This window comes from Alligator mississippiensis, chromosome 3 (genome assembly GCF_030867095.1).
Source record: "Alligator mississippiensis isolate rAllMis1 chromosome 3, rAllMis1, whole genome shotgun sequence".
In the NCBI taxonomy this organism is placed as follows: domain Eukaryota; kingdom Metazoa; phylum Chordata; order Crocodylia; family Alligatoridae; genus Alligator; species Alligator mississippiensis.
The window spans coordinates 204,286,974-204,304,434 of NC_081826.1; the positions used below are offsets into that span (position 1 = coordinate 204,286,974).

The 17,461-nt window shown below is 39.9% G+C and overlaps 1 protein-coding gene across 4 annotated transcripts in view; it reads left to right on the plus strand.

Annotated features, from left to right (window-relative positions):
• The window catches only part of NAA35 (N-alpha-acetyltransferase 35, NatC auxiliary subunit), a 39,818-nt gene extending 25,493 nt beyond the window's left edge, over positions 1 to 14,325 (plus strand). For 3 of the 4 annotated variants that reach the window (XM_006265665.4, XM_019478046.2, XM_019478047.2), the window contains 7 exons: positions 305 to 483; positions 2,638 to 2,774; positions 5,268 to 5,335; positions 6,214 to 6,354; positions 12,274 to 12,396; positions 12,767 to 12,847; positions 13,974 to 14,325. In XM_006265665.4, the coding sequence (XP_006265727.1) occupies positions 305 to 483; positions 2,638 to 2,774; positions 5,268 to 5,335; positions 6,214 to 6,354; positions 12,274 to 12,396; positions 12,767 to 12,847; positions 13,974 to 14,033 (789 nt within the window). In that variant the 3' untranslated portion in view covers positions 14,034 to 14,325. The remainder of the gene's footprint in view (positions 1 to 304; positions 484 to 2,637; positions 2,775 to 5,267; positions 5,336 to 6,213; positions 6,355 to 12,273; positions 12,397 to 12,766; positions 12,848 to 13,973) is intronic. The other variant, XM_059724827.1, reaches the window with a different exon arrangement.
• The last annotated feature ends 3,136 nt before the right edge of the window (positions 14,326 to 17,461 follow it).

A 17,461-nucleotide genomic window follows, 5' to 3' on the forward strand; every position in this document is an offset into this window, starting at 1 on the left:
CACTGAGCCCAGGCAGGCCGGGCTGCGCTGCTGCTGCCATGGGGGCCGGGGCAGGCCGGGCTGTGCTGCCTCCCCGTGTATATACCACCTCAGGGAATACATGGGTGTAGTGTATACACAAGCTAATTTACGAAAATACAATTTTCCGTGCGTTATACATGGGTGTGGCTTATACGCATGGGCAGGCTATATGCACAGAAATACGGTATTTGTGACAAGTATGAATGATAAAAATCAATCCTTTCTAATGTTCCTGTTGTGCTATTTTAACCAAGTCTTTTCTCTTGTTCTCTCTTTCTCATAGGCAGAGAAAGTAGATGCAGCACTTCACAGCATGTTACTGAAACAGGAACCCCAAAGGCAACATTTAGCCTGCTTGGGCACCTGGGTCCTGTACCATAACCTCCGTATCATGATACAGTATCTTCTGAGTGGCTTTGAATTGGAACTCTATAGTATGCATGAGTATTACTACATCTATTGGTAAGAGAATACTGTTGTAATTAGAAGAATACTCCCACAGACCCCAGATTCTAAATATAAAAATCAGGGATGTTACAGTGCTTTCTCATCCCAGGGTGACTGCACACACCTTAATCACAGCATTCTTAAAATTAAAGATGAAAAACTTATAAGGTCAGCTGATGCCTTCCAAATTTGTTCCCTACAGTATGTTGTCATGCTGTCAAGAATGCTGTTTGGTTCCGTATTTGGCTTTTGTGATATAACCTCTTTCAATAGAGAGATTCTAAGCTACATAAGAAGAATGCTGATTTTGATAGCCAACAGATTTCAGGGGGGATCTATATGCTCCTGATTTTATTCTCTGCTTTTGTAGCCGCACTAATCTAGTTGGATGTTTTTGAAAAGCTGACTTAGAAAGACTTTTTACAGTGTGACTGTAGTCATTTTATCTAGTCATCTTTTAGATACGCTGAGCAGGCTGTTTGCTGAATACATTGAGGGCTATCTTCTGTCTCTTATGAATAAAGTAAGATTGCACTGTGCAGAATCAAAACAATTTTTATACTGTGCTTCTTGCACCTCAAACTACTTTTCAAAATAGGGGCTGTTAATCCCAAAAATATTTTAGATAGTCTCTAATGCACTTTACTTGTGTCTTAATCTATAACATATTTATTTTTTTAAAGCAGGGGTGCACAGCCTTCTGGGCTGCAGGCAAAATCCAGCCCACAGAGCTCCCTGTGGATTGGGAAATTTGGCAATTGGGGAGAGCGGCAGTTAATACCGCCACTCTCCCCTGCTGCTGAATTCCCGTGCCCAGATCAGAGCCAAGCCACACTCCTCCCCTTGCACAGCCAGGTTGGGGCCAGGTCAAGCCAAGCCCTTTTCATCCATGCAGGCAGATCAAGCTGCAACGCATCTGCCCCAGCACTATATCAGGGCCCAGCCCACAAACAAACCAGGTACTGCCCATCCAGCTTGCCAGGCAAAAAAGGTTGTGCACCACTATTTAAATTGTATCTATTTAAACAGTGGTCTGTTGAAAAGTGTTTATTATAAAATACAATATGTATTTTATTCTTAAACTGAAGCTGTAATGTTGCCCATACATCTTAATTTTATAAGGTTTCTGTTTATGTTAAATTTACCAGGAATTTGGCTACCTGTGAGGAATAGGAGTTAAGGGCAGTAAATATAATTCCATGTTGGTACCTTACAGATTCTTATGTTTTTGTTTTGTTTGTTTTGTTTTAACCTTAGGGGATTTGAGGCAAAACAGCATGGTCACTAATTAACTAGTTGCTTTTTAGTTTTCATCCATGTTAGAAAGGAGTTGTTAAGTAGTCTCCCCTGACCCTCTGTATAACATAGGCCATTACACTTTACTCAGTTACTTCTGTACTGTTCTGCAACCTTGTTTTTGACTAAAGCATGGCTTGCACTTCACAATTTCCTTTCAGTAGATTGCTCCAATGGTTAATTTTACCCTCTTTAAACAGGTTAATCTCATTTTTATTTTGTCTGGCTTTAACATCCAGGCCTTGATTACTATTGCGCCTCTCTTAGATTAAAGAGCCATGTCAGTACCAGGTATTTTCTGTGACATTTCTTATACACTGTAAGCAAGTCGCTTTCAGTTCTCTTGTTGATGCACTAAAGAGGTTGACCTCTAAAGCATTTTTATTTAGCTCCTTTGGGGGAGAGTTGTGTTTTGTTTTGATGTATAGTGGCAATTAATGTTTCAATATTGCTTCTGTAGCATTCTACCAATTCACTGAATATTTAAGGAAAAAGCAACATGTCAAACTTAAGATTCCCACCTTGTGGCAGCTACAAATAATATGCAATTTCTGTTTGCCAGGCTGCTGGCAGTTAATTTAGTCACCTGATTGGCATCTGATTTTTATTCTGGATCCCAAAAATCATGTGTTCTGCCATGCCAGAAGTTCAAAAAATAAGTCCCTTTCTAGTGTTTGGTTTGATTTTGATTTTTAAACAAACCCAGACAAGATATCAATTGAATACAGCCATCCTTTTCTCTCTAGAAGAAGATTCATTGCACTGAAAGTTGTAGTTTAGTCACCAATTCATTAGGGAAAAGTGCTTAATAAGAATGTGATGCTTAGGCATGGTTTTATAGTATATAACAGGTGGATATTTCTTCTATTGTAGGTATCTATCGGAGTTTCTCTATGCCTGGTTGATGTCAACATTGAGCCGTGCTGACAGCTCCCAAATGGCAGAGGAGAGAATAATGGAAGAGCAGCAGAAAGGACGTAGTAGTAAGAAAACAAAGAAAAAGAAAAAAGGTACAACAGATTTGGAAGAGTGGTTCAGATTTCTCTTATCCTGGTTTTGCATCTATGTAACTCCATGAACTTTGAAGAGAGACTCCTGATTCTCAATAATGTAAGGTTAATCCTTGCTATTCTCAGTTAGAGGGGAAAAAAGTGTCTCTTAGTATAAGACTTAAAGCAAAACTGTGTTTTGCTTGATTGTGATTGTATCCACACACTGGTGTTTTTCAGATTTTTGAAAACTCAATTTTTTCAGGAAACAAAATTAATCCTCCTTCTGATACTGCTTTGTTTGCAAGGCACTACAAAGAAAACTTGCCCTGTGACTGATCCATATTCCTGTGAGGAACATCCCATGTGCTTTGAAAAACGTTGCTCTCGAGTGCGATTTTTTTTGAGAAGGCTACCTTTTGCCTGAGCGTGTTCTGATACAGAAAGCGTACTGTCAATTCAGTATGCTTTATGTTCCTAAGTAAGTATGGATCCAGTTAAGCAAAGTATTTAAGCACAAATCTGTCTTTAAGATCACAAATTATCCCATTTGAAGCTAGTGGGACTGCTGTTTTGCAGAGGCCTATGGCTCTTTCTGTCAAAAATAACACACAAGTGGATTAATTGAATTTTTATAAATGGAAAGGTCCACCGATACCACCCATTCACTGTGTTAATTCTGACTAGTAAACTAAACAGTGTGTAGAACTGGAAATCAGTGGACCAGAAGTGAAGCATTAGGATCAATTTCTGTCAATCTCCCATTTGATAGAAAGGAAGGAACTAGAAAGAGCGAGCTTTATTATTGTCATAAGAATATAAGTGCAATACTGGGTCAGACTGTCTAGCCCAGTTTCCTGTTTCCAACTGTGGCAGAAGTGGATGCTATAGAAACAGAGCATTGAACTGGATGGATGTATCTCGAGTGATATATCCCCTATTCATTACCCTCCCTGGTATCTACCTTTATAGGTTTAGAAATGCCAGAGGAAACATTTCCAACTGTTCTGTTCAACAGCTATTAATAGAGCCATCATCCATTAATTTACCTTTTTAAACCTAGCTATGCTATCTGCCTCTATCAGTTCCTGTGGCAGTAAATTCCACAAGTTAACTATGCATTGCATTAAAAAGTATTTTCTCTTGTTACTTTTAATCCTGCCACCTAGTAACTTCAGTGGATGCCCATAGTTCTAGTGTTCTGGGACTTGGTGAACAACTGTTCTCTGTTTGCTTGGTTCACACCCCTTCATGATTTATTGACCTCTATCATATCCCCTGTCAGCCGTCTTTCCAAATTGAAGAGTCCTATCCTCTTTAATCTGCTGATATATAACAACTGCTCTAGGCCCCTGATCATTTTAATTGCCCTTCTCTGTACCTTTTTTAATTCTGTCTACTATATCCTTTTGGAGATGTGGGGACCAGAACGGCATGCAGTATGCAAGATGTGAGTTTGTATAGTAGCATGATGTTCCCCGTTTTGTTCTCTATTCCCTTCTTAATGATGCCCAACATTTTATTGGCCTCTTTGGTTGTTGTCATAGCTACCACCTTCACTGAATCCCGGATTACCAGCAAACATCCAGATATTCTTAGGCTTTGCCATCCTGGTTCTCTCAAAGTATATACAGATGTAACAACTGTATCAGTGTCCTTTGACTGGGACACAAGTGTAACAGAACCACTCCAACTTTCACCTTGATTCATCCAGGGTCAAAGTTAAAAGTGGTTTAGTTCACTTGGATGACCACAGGATTGTGGAACCATAACAGTTACAGTACAACAGCAGCTGCATACTCATGCAGCAGCTCTCCCTTTCTTAAAGCAACTACAGCTATACGTTCGTCTATACCTAGTTGGCTAGACTGGGTCATAGAGAGGGACTCAGATGAATCCCAGACCCTTTCTTGCCTTTCTACCATATTTCAGTTCTTTTCTGCTTTATGTTTAATGAGACAGCCAGCTTACTCAGCCAAGATTGTATTGTTTGCAGTGTAGTGCCTGTATCCAGAAAGGCAACTAAAAGCAATAACTTAGAACTGGTACAAGTTTGCCAGATCTCATAGTGGCTACCAAGACCATGCTGTGCCCATGTTCTGTATCACTGAGGTTGAAAATAAGTGAGCATGAGGCAAAAACTGTGTTTTCTCTTTTCTGCAATTTTCTCTGCCTTTCTATATGGGTTTGCTTGCTTTATATTCCAAAAGATGCAGTTAGCCTTAAGATGGTCTGGAACTATTGCTAAACCAATTTCTTTTCCTCCTGAAAAAAGTTGTTGTTATGCTATCTAAAACACTACCAAATAGAGTTTTTGTTTTGTTAAATACTCTTGTTAGCTCTAATTGCATCTTTTGGAATATAAAGCAAGCAAACCCATATAGAAAGGCAGAGAAAATTGCAGAAAAGAGAAAACACAGGCTTATGCTTTATAATGAACAGGTTATTTTACATTTCTGCCTGAATTCTATATACTAATTTTGAAAGAACAATCTTTTTCTGTGGAATTTACAGTTCGCCCTCTGAGTAGAGAGATCACCATGAGCCAAGCATATCAGAATATGTGTGCTGGGATGTACAAGGTAATTTACTGAGTGGATGAAGAACATTGGGTTGATTTTTTTTTTTTGATTTTTTTTTTTTGTTTTTTTGTTTTTAAGACCTTTATTAAAAATTAAAATGTATGCATTTCCTTCACTCTGTATCCATTTCTATCTGAGCTCTTGCAGGATCTGAGAACCAAGGCCAATTTTACTGCTTGTAGTCTTCCAAAGACATTTCTTACGTAAAATAGGATTTTTTTTTTATCAGATACAGAATAATGTGGTCTAAAATCTTCAAATAAATTCGAATAAAGCTGAATAGTCTGTGCTGAAGCCAATTGCTTAGGCACTGTAGTTTGTATTTAATGTGGTCTCCTCTTACTATTGTCCAAACCATTTAATATACCAGTGTGCTAACTGAAATATAATAAAATGGGTAAATTAAAATCCATATTTTGCTGCCTGTCCTCTCCATTCTCAGTCCTGTGACAAATACATATGAAACATTACCATAAAGAGGTTCTGTATACGTGGTTTGATATCTGGATAAGCTCTCTCCTGCAGTATTCAATCTGCCTCTTGTTATGCTGTAAATGAAAAAGATTTACCTTTTCATCTATTAGTTTGGCCTGCTGGACTAGTAACTGCAGTTTGGTTTGTTGAAAAGTATATATGAAAAGTGTTTATAGAGATAGACAGGAGTAGAATTGAGGGACAGGCAAATAGTTTTTTTTTTACATTTTTTTCATCAGGCAGGTGGAAGAGTTCCAAATTGGGTTTTTTGTTGTGGTTTTGTTTTGTTTTGTTTTTTTACCTATTCCTATGCTCAGTATTCTGATTGTGTGCTGATGCTGATGTGTGCTAATAGGATGCTAATGTTTTCATTGTGGTCTTGTCCCTTCTTTCCTGTCCCTTAGACTATGATAGCTTTTGACATGGATGGCAAAGTGAGGAAACCCAAGTTTGAACTGGATAGTGAACAAGTTCGATATGAACACAGGTTTGCCCCTTTCAACAGTGTCATCACACCACCACCAGTCCACTATTTGCAATTCAAGGTGAAGTTTATTTCCAGATAAGAACCACAAAATACTCTTTCCTTCAGTTTGTTTGGTACACAGCTTATAAAATCAGACACACTAATTATGTGTGTGTCCAGTGAATTATTTCATAAGACACATGGAGCAGTATCAGCATATTTAATAGTAAATTCATGCTTTTTAAGTCGAGGTGTTTTGATATAAATCAAAGTGATTTTTAAATTTCTTATTTGAATAGTAATTTAAATTGGCAAGTTAGGAGACCATCATCTGAATTGTTATGTTTTTTAACCTTGTGTATTTGTACTTTTCAGTATTTTCATAGAATCATACTGTATTTCCTTGGCTGGTATAGTTTGGTTCTTTTTAATAACCAGGAGGGTTCACTGTATGTACTTGTGTTTAAGCAACTGCATACCTAACTCAACATTGATTTGTTCAGATTATTTATATGTATATTGTTCTGAGTTTAGAAAGTAGTGAATGATGCATTTCTTCTATAGCTGGTTGTTTTTTCTGTGATTTGTGTCAAGTTGCATTTCAGTGGAAATTACAATTTAATTGAATGCACAAAAACATTTTCAGTTTTGTTTTACTTGGTTGTGTTTGGATACAAATTCTTTTCATTTACCACTGTTTACTTAAAGTATTAGTTGATGTTAATAAATTTAGCTGATTATTTCTAGTCACCATATTCAAAATTTTAGAATCAGTTGACCGTTTCCTCTTTCACTCTGTGAATAATGATAAAATGGGAAAGTATAACAGGATTCCTGATTTCCCTCACAGTTAATTTGTTACTTTGAAGGCAGACAAGGTTCCTTGGGTGAATTTGATATCTTTTATTAGACCAACCCAAATGGCTGGAGAATAGTTATTAAGCAAGCTTTCGGGTTCAAAAACCCTTCGTCAGGCTAAGGACGCTGCAGCAGTTGCTGCATGCTTTTCCTGGATGGAATGAAAAGTAAAGAAGCCAGGGGCTGGGCTGGGCTGGGCTGGGGACTCAGTTGCCAGGCAGATTGTAATGTCTCAAAAATCCAATGTCTGTGTTTAGTCCCTGATCTCTAGTATCCAGCAGGTTGATGAAATGGAGCTCATAGGCTCGTCTCTGGGATGTGTTGTGTAAATTTCCCTTGAGGATCAGGACTGAGAGATTGGAGAGAGAGTGGCCCTCCTGTGAGAAATGTGCCCCCACTGGTAATTGGGTGTTTCTGTCTTTGATGGATTTCCGGTGTGCGTTCATTCTGGTGCACAGTTGTTGTCTGGTCTCTCCTACATATCTTCCATCAGGGCATTTGGTGCATTGGATGAGGTATACTACATTCCTGGAGGTGCAGCTGTAAGATCCTGGGATGCTGATGGCTCTGTTGTGGGGTGTAGTAATAGTGAAGGTGGTGGAGATGTGGGGGCAGGTTTTGCATTTCTTGTCATGGCACGGTCTGGATCCTTTTGGTGTGTTCTGGGGTTGAGGAAGTTTGCTTCTGGTGATGAGGTTGGCGAGGTTTGGTGCTTGTCTGAAGGCTAGGATGGGTGGCTCTGGGAAGATCTTTTTAAGAATAGGGTCTTTTTCTAATACGGGTTGCAATTTTTTGAGGATTTTCCGTACAGGTTCAAGGGATGGGTGATAGGTCATAACCAGCGGTGTGCGATTTGTGGGTGTTTTTCTTCTGTACTGCAGCAGTTCTTGACGTGGTATCCAGGTGGCTCTTTCAAACGTGCGATCTACCTCTCTGGAGGAGTGTCCTTGCTGGGTGAAAGCCTTTTTAAGATTGGTGAGGTGGCGATCCCGGGTGTTCTCTTCAGTACAGATGCGGTGGTATCTGAGGGCTTGGCTGTATATCACAGCTTTTTTGGTGTGTTTCGGGTGGTTGCTGGTTCTGTGCAGATATGTGTGTTGGTCTGTGGGTTTCTTGTATACTGTGGTCTGTATTTTACCCTTCTGGATACTGATCATTGTGTCTAAAAAGGGGATGTTGGTGCTGGAGTATTCTAAAGGAAGTCGGATGGAGGGATGGTGACTGTTGAATTTCTGGTGGAACTCAATTAGAGATTCCCGGTTCTCACTCCAAATGATGAAGATGTCATCGATATATTGTAAGTTTTAAAAAGTGCAGCAAGGGTTTGATGGTGCAGTTCTTGAGGAAGTCTTCTTCCAGGTGGCTCATAAAAAGGTTGGCATACTGTGGGGCCATTTTAGTGCCCATAGCTGTTCCCATCGTCTGGAGGAAGTGTTGATTATTAAAAGTGAAATTGTTGTGTGTGAGGGTGAAGTGTATAAGCTCAGTGATATCTTTGGGTCTGTATTCTGGGTTGTAATCTTGTTCCTGTAGATATGTAAGGCAGGCATGGATGCCATCCTGGTGTGGGATGTTGGTGTATAGGCTGGTAACATCCATGGTGGCTAGGAGTGTGTTGCTGGGAAGGTGGTCTATGTTTTTAAGTTTCCGTAGCAAGTCTGTGGTGTCTTGGACAAAACTTGCTCTGTGGGTGACAAGAGGTTTTAGGATGGATTCAACAAAACCTGATATTTCTTCAGTTAGGGTCCCATGGTTGGATATGATAGGTCTGCCAGGGTTCCCTTGTTTGTGGATTTTAGGGAGCATGTAAAAAGTCCCTGGGTTAGGTAGTGGGGGGATCAAAGTCTGTAGTTTTTCTTGTAATCTCAGTGGAAATGATTTGATGGTATTGTTGAGTTTTTTGGTGAAAAGGGGAGTAGGATCTTCTTGTAGTTCTTTGTAGTAGGTGGTGTCAGAGAGCTGTCTGTTGGCTTCCTTTATGTAATCCTCACGGTTTAGGATGACTATGGCTCCTCCTTTATCTGCTGGTTTTATTACTATTTGGTGGTTAGATCTTAGAGATTCTATGGCCTTTTTCTCTGGTAGAGAGAGGTTGTTGTGGTGGCGCGTGTTGCTGATTATTTCATTGTTCATTCTTTCCCTGTAGTCAATGTAGCGGTCAAGGTTAGGGTTTCGTCCACTGCGAGGTGTCTAATCTGATGGTTTTTTGGGTTTTTTGGCATTGATCTTTTCTTGAATGTTGTCAGAGGATGAGTTGTCGTTGGGAGTGGGTTCAGTGTGGTCGTGGAAATATTCTTTGAGGCGCAGGCGTCGGAAGAATTCTTCTAGTTCTCCACATTGAAGTATTTTATTAGGGTATTTTTCTGGACAGAAATTTAGGCCTTTAGAAAGGACAGATTTTTCAGTTTTGGTAAGCGTGTGTGTGGAGAGATTGATAATATTTGTGGGTTGGTTGCTGCTTGCAGTTTCATCAAGTCTGAGGTTGGAAGGTCGTAAGGTGTTGGTGTTGTTCCTCTGATGGTTGTTTTGTGGCTGGGGAGCTTGTTCTTGGAGTAATTTGTCCCATTTCTGCTTTTTATGTAGGATGAATGCTGTAGAAAGTTTTTTGTAGTCTCTTTGTATCTGCTGTATATTGTCAGGGAACATGCATGGATTTCTATCTTTTAAGTTGTTGTAGTGTATGACGATTTCCTTCCTGAGTTGGTCTCTTTTGGAGTAGAGTAGGTGAAGTAGATGATTTCTAATTTTCTCTGAAGTTCTTCTGCATAGCTGTGCAGCATATTTGGAGTTGTGTGTAGTAGTCAGGGGATTGTAGATGTTTAGTCCTTGGGGAATGAAGTTGTGTTTCTTGCAAAGGCTTAGAAAATATATGTCGCTGTTGAGTCTGGCTTCTTTCTTTTTCATTTTGTACAGTTTCCATTTCAGACGGCTGAATTCGATATCTTCCATGTTGCAGGGGTTTAGGTTGTAGCTGTGTTGGTCTAAGGATATAGGCAGACAAGGTTTCTTGGGTGAATTTGATATCTTTTATTAGACCAACCCAAATGGTTGGAGAATAGTTATTAAGCAAGCTTTCGGGTTCAAAAACCCTTCGTCAGGCTAAGGACGCTGCAGCAGTTGCTGTGTGCTCTTCCTGGATGGAATGAAAAGTAAACAAGCCAGGGGCTGGGCTGGGCTGGGCTGGGCTGGGGAGTCAGTTGCCAGGCAGATTGTAATGTATCAAAAATCCAATGTCTGTGTTTAGTCCCTGATCTCTAGTATCCAGCAGGTTGATGAAATGGAGCTCATAGGCTCGTCTCTGGGATGTGTTGTGTAAATTTCCCTTGAGGATCAGGACTGAGAGATTGGAGAGAGAGTGGCCGGCCCTCCTGTGAGAAATGTGCCCCCACCGGTAATTGGGTGTTTCTGTCTTTGATGGATTTCCGGTGTGCATTCATTCTAGTGCGCAGTTGCTGTCTGGTCTCTTTGAAGGTTCATTCATAGGCCACATAGAGACATTGTTTCTACTGGGAAAGTCAGTTCTCTCCCTGTACAGGCTACAAGTATATAGATGCTCAGGTTTTTTCTCCCACAGCAAAAATGACCGCTTCAGAAATAACCAGGGTTATATTGCTCCCAGGAGAGTTTCTGGGAGCAGTTCCTCCTGGGAGAGTGAATGTATGTTTTCCCTTCCGTGAGAAGCTGCAGCACGGTCCTCCAACGTTCCAGGGTGCTTTGATTTCCTCCCTCCATCCCGTCCCCCAAGACAGACTGTCGCTTGGGCTGGACTTTACTGCTCCAGCCAAGTGTGGAGCAGAACTCATGCCCTTCACAATCCCCACAGACACAGGCTGACTGAGCAGTTTGGGTCAGCCAGTTAGGGCTGCCCTGTGTACTGCTGCCATCTGTCTCCAAGCAGATTGAGGGAGCCAGCAGAGCATGCTGAGACATGCACATGAGCCTCCTGGTTGTGTAGCATCAGCACTGCAAGCTGTCTGCTCTTCAAGTGGCTCAGCATTTGAATGTCTTTAGGGGTCTCCAGATAATTTTTTCTACCAGGAAAATAAATCTAGGAGAATTCTTCCAGATCATTTAAATGTGTGCACACAGCCATAGTAAATTCTAATGCTGACCTGAACAGATATGAATATTCCCTCTGCTCCTGCAGAAGTGCCAGTTGCTGTCAAAAGTTAGTTTAACTCTTAAACTCTCATTTTGGTGCTTTGCAATAGCTTCCATTACTTCAGTGGTCTGACTCTTTAAAACCAGAACAGTAATACTTCACTGTTCAAATATTTTAATGAAATTATTAAATATTATAACAGAGCTAAACTTCAATATGTCATAATTTCAGATTAATTTAAATCACTTTAATGATTATTTTTAATGAAGAAAATCACTGTTTGTCCATCTTGTTTAAATGTTTGTTTTTGGTTAGTGTCAGCCTACAAAATTAAAACCAGTTTTAAAAACAAAGTGCAGCATGACATGAGATTTGTTACCAATAGGCAAGTAATACAACTGTTATCAGGAAAATACATTGCTTTGAACTTCCCTGAAATTGGACTCTCAGGTTTTAAGCCAAGTTCTGTTACTGTTGCTATTTTGTTATATGCATGCGTGTGTGAATACTATATCAAATTTGGCAAACCACTCAGCTAGATATACATATAAGAAAAGTGTTGTCGTTGTTACAATAAGGAAAGTGAGAGATGTGAAACCATTTTCAAGTGCTAACTGAACAGTCATAGTGCAGATCAAGCCACTCCTGCTGTCTCCCTGTTGTTGAGGCTGTAGCCTATTTTTACTTAAGTTTGTGATTTATTGTTTAGCAATATATCCTGCTCTGGTATATGCTGCACACAAGCCTGTTCTTAGTGACCAGCTACTTTATTGCTCTTATTCAGAGGCATAACAGGGCAATGCTGGCAGCTGCATTCCAACCGGCAGCATCAGCTATTTTTGTGCCCCCTGCAAAGGAAGCTGGTGGCTTTTACTCCTGCCCTTTCTTCTCTATCCTATCCACCCCCCACTATTTTGCTGCCTGCTTTATTTCATCACTGCAACAAATAACAATGCAATCCTTTTGGATTTGTGATCAGTGTAGAAATGTTTATTTTCTGTTGAAGTAGTTCAATAATTTTTTTTTTTTAATATTTAGGAGATGTCTGACCTAAATAAATACAGTCCCCCTCCTCAATCTTCAGATCTCTACATGGCAGCTAGCAAACACTTCCAGCAAGCTAAAATGATACTGGAGAATATTCCTAACCCAGATCATGAGGTAAGATAGAACTGAAATGTATGAAACCATAAGTAGAAGATATTATTGAGAGTAAATTACTGGCTTTACATTTTTAATTGAATGAGAAGATATGTAACTTCATAACTGGATCACTAAATTATCTAACAATACATGATAGAGTGCCTGAGTATTTTAACTAAACTATCTACTGGTGACCTCCTTATCAAACTGTTTGAATGTAGTGGATGTATCTGGATATAAGAGTTCTGGATGTGGTACAGAGTGCTTTGAACTCTTTAAAAATGGGTTCAGTATTCTTGCAGGAGTTCAAAGTAGTATTATGTTATGTAAGCATTTTGATGAGCATCTTTAAAATACTGGCCACGAATTTCTGTCATTTTCTGTTTAGGTCAACCGAATTCTAAAAGTTGCCAAACCCAATATTGTGGTGATGAAGCTGCTAGCAGGAGGTCACAAGAAGGATTCTAAAGTAAGAAAATCACTGGTCAATTGAATGTATTGCCTTTAATTCAGCATTACAGTCAGCAGCTGCATTTCTGCAAGTCTCTTTTTAGTAGGCAATATGAAAACTCTTCTCCCTTAAATATGTTTGGAGGGAAACTGGAGAGCTCTGGCTAGGATGCAAGTGAGAGCACAGACTTGTAGGGGTAGACTGTAGAAGGGAGATTAATGGTGGAAGAAAGAGCAAGTATGTTGGGATGATAATGGATAGGCGTTGAGAGCATGGAGAAAGGAAGGAAAGGAAAGCCCTTGATAGCTGATAGATCTAATGAAACAGCATGGAATACCAGGTTTAGCCAGGGACAGCGGCTGCAGGTATATTCCTCCCTCCCAGGCTCTTCTGTTTTCTGCTTAATCCTCCCCGCTCCTTGGTGTTCCCATGCTGGACCCATACCCTGACACTCCCAAATACAGCCTGCAACAGGCTGTCCCCACCCTGCTCCCCCCGTCTAAGCATGGACCCCCACCTACTACCGCTTTGCTCCCTCCTGGCCCTGAAGCTCTGTCCTGCCTAAAGCTACACAGCCATGCCTACCTGCAAGGTAAGCAGCTGTTATGCAGGCAACGGCCACAGCAGCAGTATGTGGCTTGTTGGAAGGAGGAGGAGGGAAGAGGCAGCCAGAGGCTCCTGATGGTCACAGATCCCTCAGGCACAGCTGCCTGAAGGGAGCCAAGCTGTGCTTCGCGTCCACCAGGTGGCAGTACTGTCTGATACTTCCCTCCCCCGCTAAATAATGACTGGGGGGGTGGAGGCTCGTCTTGGAATCAAATAAATATGATAATAGCTTCTGAGACTGTAGTGTCCTTTTGTGACCAACACTAGTACCGAGTAGTCTTCCAGAGACTTTCCACAACTCGGCTGAAATATTTTTATATGATCTTAAAAAAAAAATGTGATTTTTATTTTTTTTTTCATTTTTCTATTTGTGTTATTTCTTTGATATTTCAAAGTTGAACTGAAGTAAGCAAATTAGTATTCTCTTTAGAGATCGGTATCTTTTCTGACACCCCCTGCATGAGCCATAAAATCATAATATTTATCTCAGGTGCTGATATTTGTGTCAGAGTAATCTCTGAAAACTTTTGCTTTCCAGGTTCCTCCAGAATTTGACTTCTCTCCTCACAAATATTTTCCAGTTGTGAAGCTTGTTTGAAAAACAAGAGGTTATTTGGATACCTGAACTGTAATCTGTATATCAGATACCTTCTCTGAGGTGGAGTATTTTATACCATATCCAAAATGAAACAGATCTTTTGGATAAAAGTACTGTTGTATAGAATATCTCTACTTGACTTCCATACATGACCTGAATGACAACTGCTGTTTTAAAGTGGTTTGTATACCTTCTAAGCATGAGGTTGATTTTAATCAACTGCATTGTTGAAGAAGATTGTATCTTATTTGGTTTTATTACAGATTTAATCATAAATCACTTTTATGAATGAGCTCTGGCTGGAAATGATGTTTGTAAAGGTTAACACCACCCATGGCTGAATAAAGATAATCCAGTAGAACCACTTGCTAATAGGTACAGCTGAGTTAGTGAAATTCCAATCTGAACAAAGACTCAAAGAAAATGGCGTTACTGAGTTCCATGTTTTTGTCTACATCACTATTAAATCTGATCAGTTTACAAGGAAAAACATGATGCCTTTTAATGGTTATCTGCCTTGCAAACTCCAAGATGTTTTTAATAATATTTAAGGCTAGAGAATTGGGGAACAGAACCTGGAGAAGTCATCTGGTTCACTGGAAACTAGCATTTTTGGCAGGTGTGCCACTCCATAGCCTTCTCTTGCCTGATAGGCTGCTCTGGTTTCTGCCACCTGTCCTTTGCTCCTTGCCTGATTTGCTTCTCTCTGCCTTATCTACTGTTCTGGTGCCCATTCCCCCCAGGTCTGCCACATGCCAAACACAAAGGCTGCACTTGTGGCACATGTGCCTCAGGTTAGCTAGCCCCAATCTAGTCCACTGCCCCAAAGCAGGATCCAACTTATTCCTAAACCATTTTGGATGTAATTGTTCTATTCATGAAAATCACCAGTGAAGCAAATTGCTCAACTACATTATGTAACCTGTTCCTGTGCTTAACTATTGTGAGACTTAAAGGGGTTTTTCTCTAATATCTAACTTAAATCTCCCTTGTGGCAATTTAAAACTATTATTTCTTGTCTCATTGGACGTAGAGAGCAATTTACCTTCCTCTTCACATCATCCTTTTACAGACCTGAAAATGCATGCTTACTTGTTATCTTCTTCAGACTAAACCAGTAGTTCTCAACCTTTTCAGATGCAAGGCACCTCTCAGAAAATGCCAGCTTTTTATTTTTCACTCATTTTTTATATATGAAAAAATAACAGAGCAATTCTTCTGTTGCAAAGAACTCAGAAAGCCCACATCAGGTAAGAATATTTCTGACATTATGGATTCCTATTTGAAATCTCCAAGTTTATCTCATGGCTCGTGTAGGTGTTAGCTAATATGACATGGCACCCCACAGCATTTCTTAAGAGATACTGCAGCACCGCAGGGTCCCTTGGCACCCTGGTTGAGAGTCACAGGACTAAACAAATCCAGTTCCTTGAGTCTTTTCTCAAAAATCATGTTTACTTAAACCTTTAATCATTTTTTGTTGCTTTAACCTGGGCTCTTTCCAGTTTGGCTACATCTTTCTTGAAGTGTGATGCTCAAAACTAGACACAGTACACTTTATACCAGTTGGGGTTTTACCAGTGCTGAGTAGAGAAGCAGGAATCCTTTTTTTGTTCTGCCCTACCACTCTTGATATCTCTAGTCTTTCTCTGCAGTACCGCTGACATAGCCAGTTGTTCTCCATATTCTGCTTGCACAGATCATCTGGACTGACCTCCTGCATATCAGGCCATCACATTTCATGCAGTTCCCTCTGTACTAAGCCCAACACATTTTGATTAAAGAACATCTTTCAGAAAGTCATATGGTCTTCATTTAAAGGCATTGAGAAGAGGGCCTTTGGTAGTTTGTTCCAGTGGTTAATGACCCCACCATTAAAACTGCCTCTTTTTTTTTTATATATTAAACTCTCTGATTTTTAGTTTCCATACATTGTTTTTTGTTACAGTTTTCTTTTCTGAATTAAACTTGGGAGTATCTAGAATATACTGCTCATGGAAGTATTTATACACTGTCATCAAATCAAATCATCCTTCAGCCTTCTTTTTGATGAGCTAAACAGCAATAACTCTGTGCATCTCACTGAGAGACATTTTGTCCAGTTCTCAATTCTATTTTTTATTTATTTACTGCTCTTTTCTGCACCCTCTAATTTTTCAGTGTCCTTTTTAAACCACAGACAGCAGAAGTGAACATATTGTTTCAACAGTATACTCACCACACATACAGAAAAGTAAAATCACCTTCCTACTCCTTATTCCCTGCTTGTACATTAGCCTATTTTGCTGTGGTATTGTACTAGGAGCTTGCATTCAGTTGAGTGTCCAGTGTGACCCTTAAATCCTTTTCAGAGGAACTGCTTTCCAGAATAAAGTTCACCATTCTCTAGGCATAGTCCGTGTCCTTCATTCCTAGATATATACATTTGAATTTGGTCATATTAAAATAAGCTGTGTTTGAATGGACTCAGCTTGCCAAAAGATCCAGATCACTGTTACAGCTAAGTTGTTACCATTATATATCCCTCTGCCAATCTTTGCAGACATGTTTAGCTCATTCCTGGGAGCTGCCCAATATGTAAAACTCTACAAGGTAAAGTTTCTGGAATTATAACATAGTTAACACATGTGACATGAATCTGTATAAAGAACACTTTCTTTTTTGACAGACATATTAACTCACATTGTTAACACAAGTAAAAGTTTTTCTTCATTAGAAAGGACTATCCCTTGTACGTAGCATTAAAAGTGGTGTTGTAGCCATAGATGTACAGGAATTATACCACAGGAAAACAAGACACCAGGAGTGTGTATTATAAATAGCCCTCAGCTTTCTAAAGCTGCTCATTTAGAAACAACTGGGCCAGTACAAGTCTTCCTTCCTTTGATTTCCACCTCCCGGAGAAGTATTGTCAGCCACCTACTGTCTTCATCTGGTTCCTACACTGCTCCTAGGACCCCATCACCTATTCTTCTATGAAAGTTAACAGGCTGAGGAAGCAGGAACTGTGTCCTTACTATAACCAGGCATTAGGAACCCCAGATCTCCTCCTTACCTTCAGGAAATTACTTTTCCTGATCTATTTCCATTTCTGGTTTATCAGGAAACCAGGAACCTCTGTGAAAAGATTATTTGCTCTGGCATTTGCCACATAGTGAATAAAAGAATATTGAAGTCCAACCTACCAGTAGGTTTCTGGCTGGGTGAGAGGAAGGGATGACTGAAACCATATTGCTAGGGTCAGGGAGGAATTCTTCCATCATTAATAAGGGGACTAGCAGCAGCCCACAGCAAATCCCCAAAGCTCAGTTTTTATTCTAATCCAAGAAGGGTGAAGAGAACAGTTTTCCTTCCCAGGACAGAATGGTGCCTCCAGAAAGAAAGGGTCAAGGGTTTTTATATGATTTACACTGAAGAGCAAGCTTAAG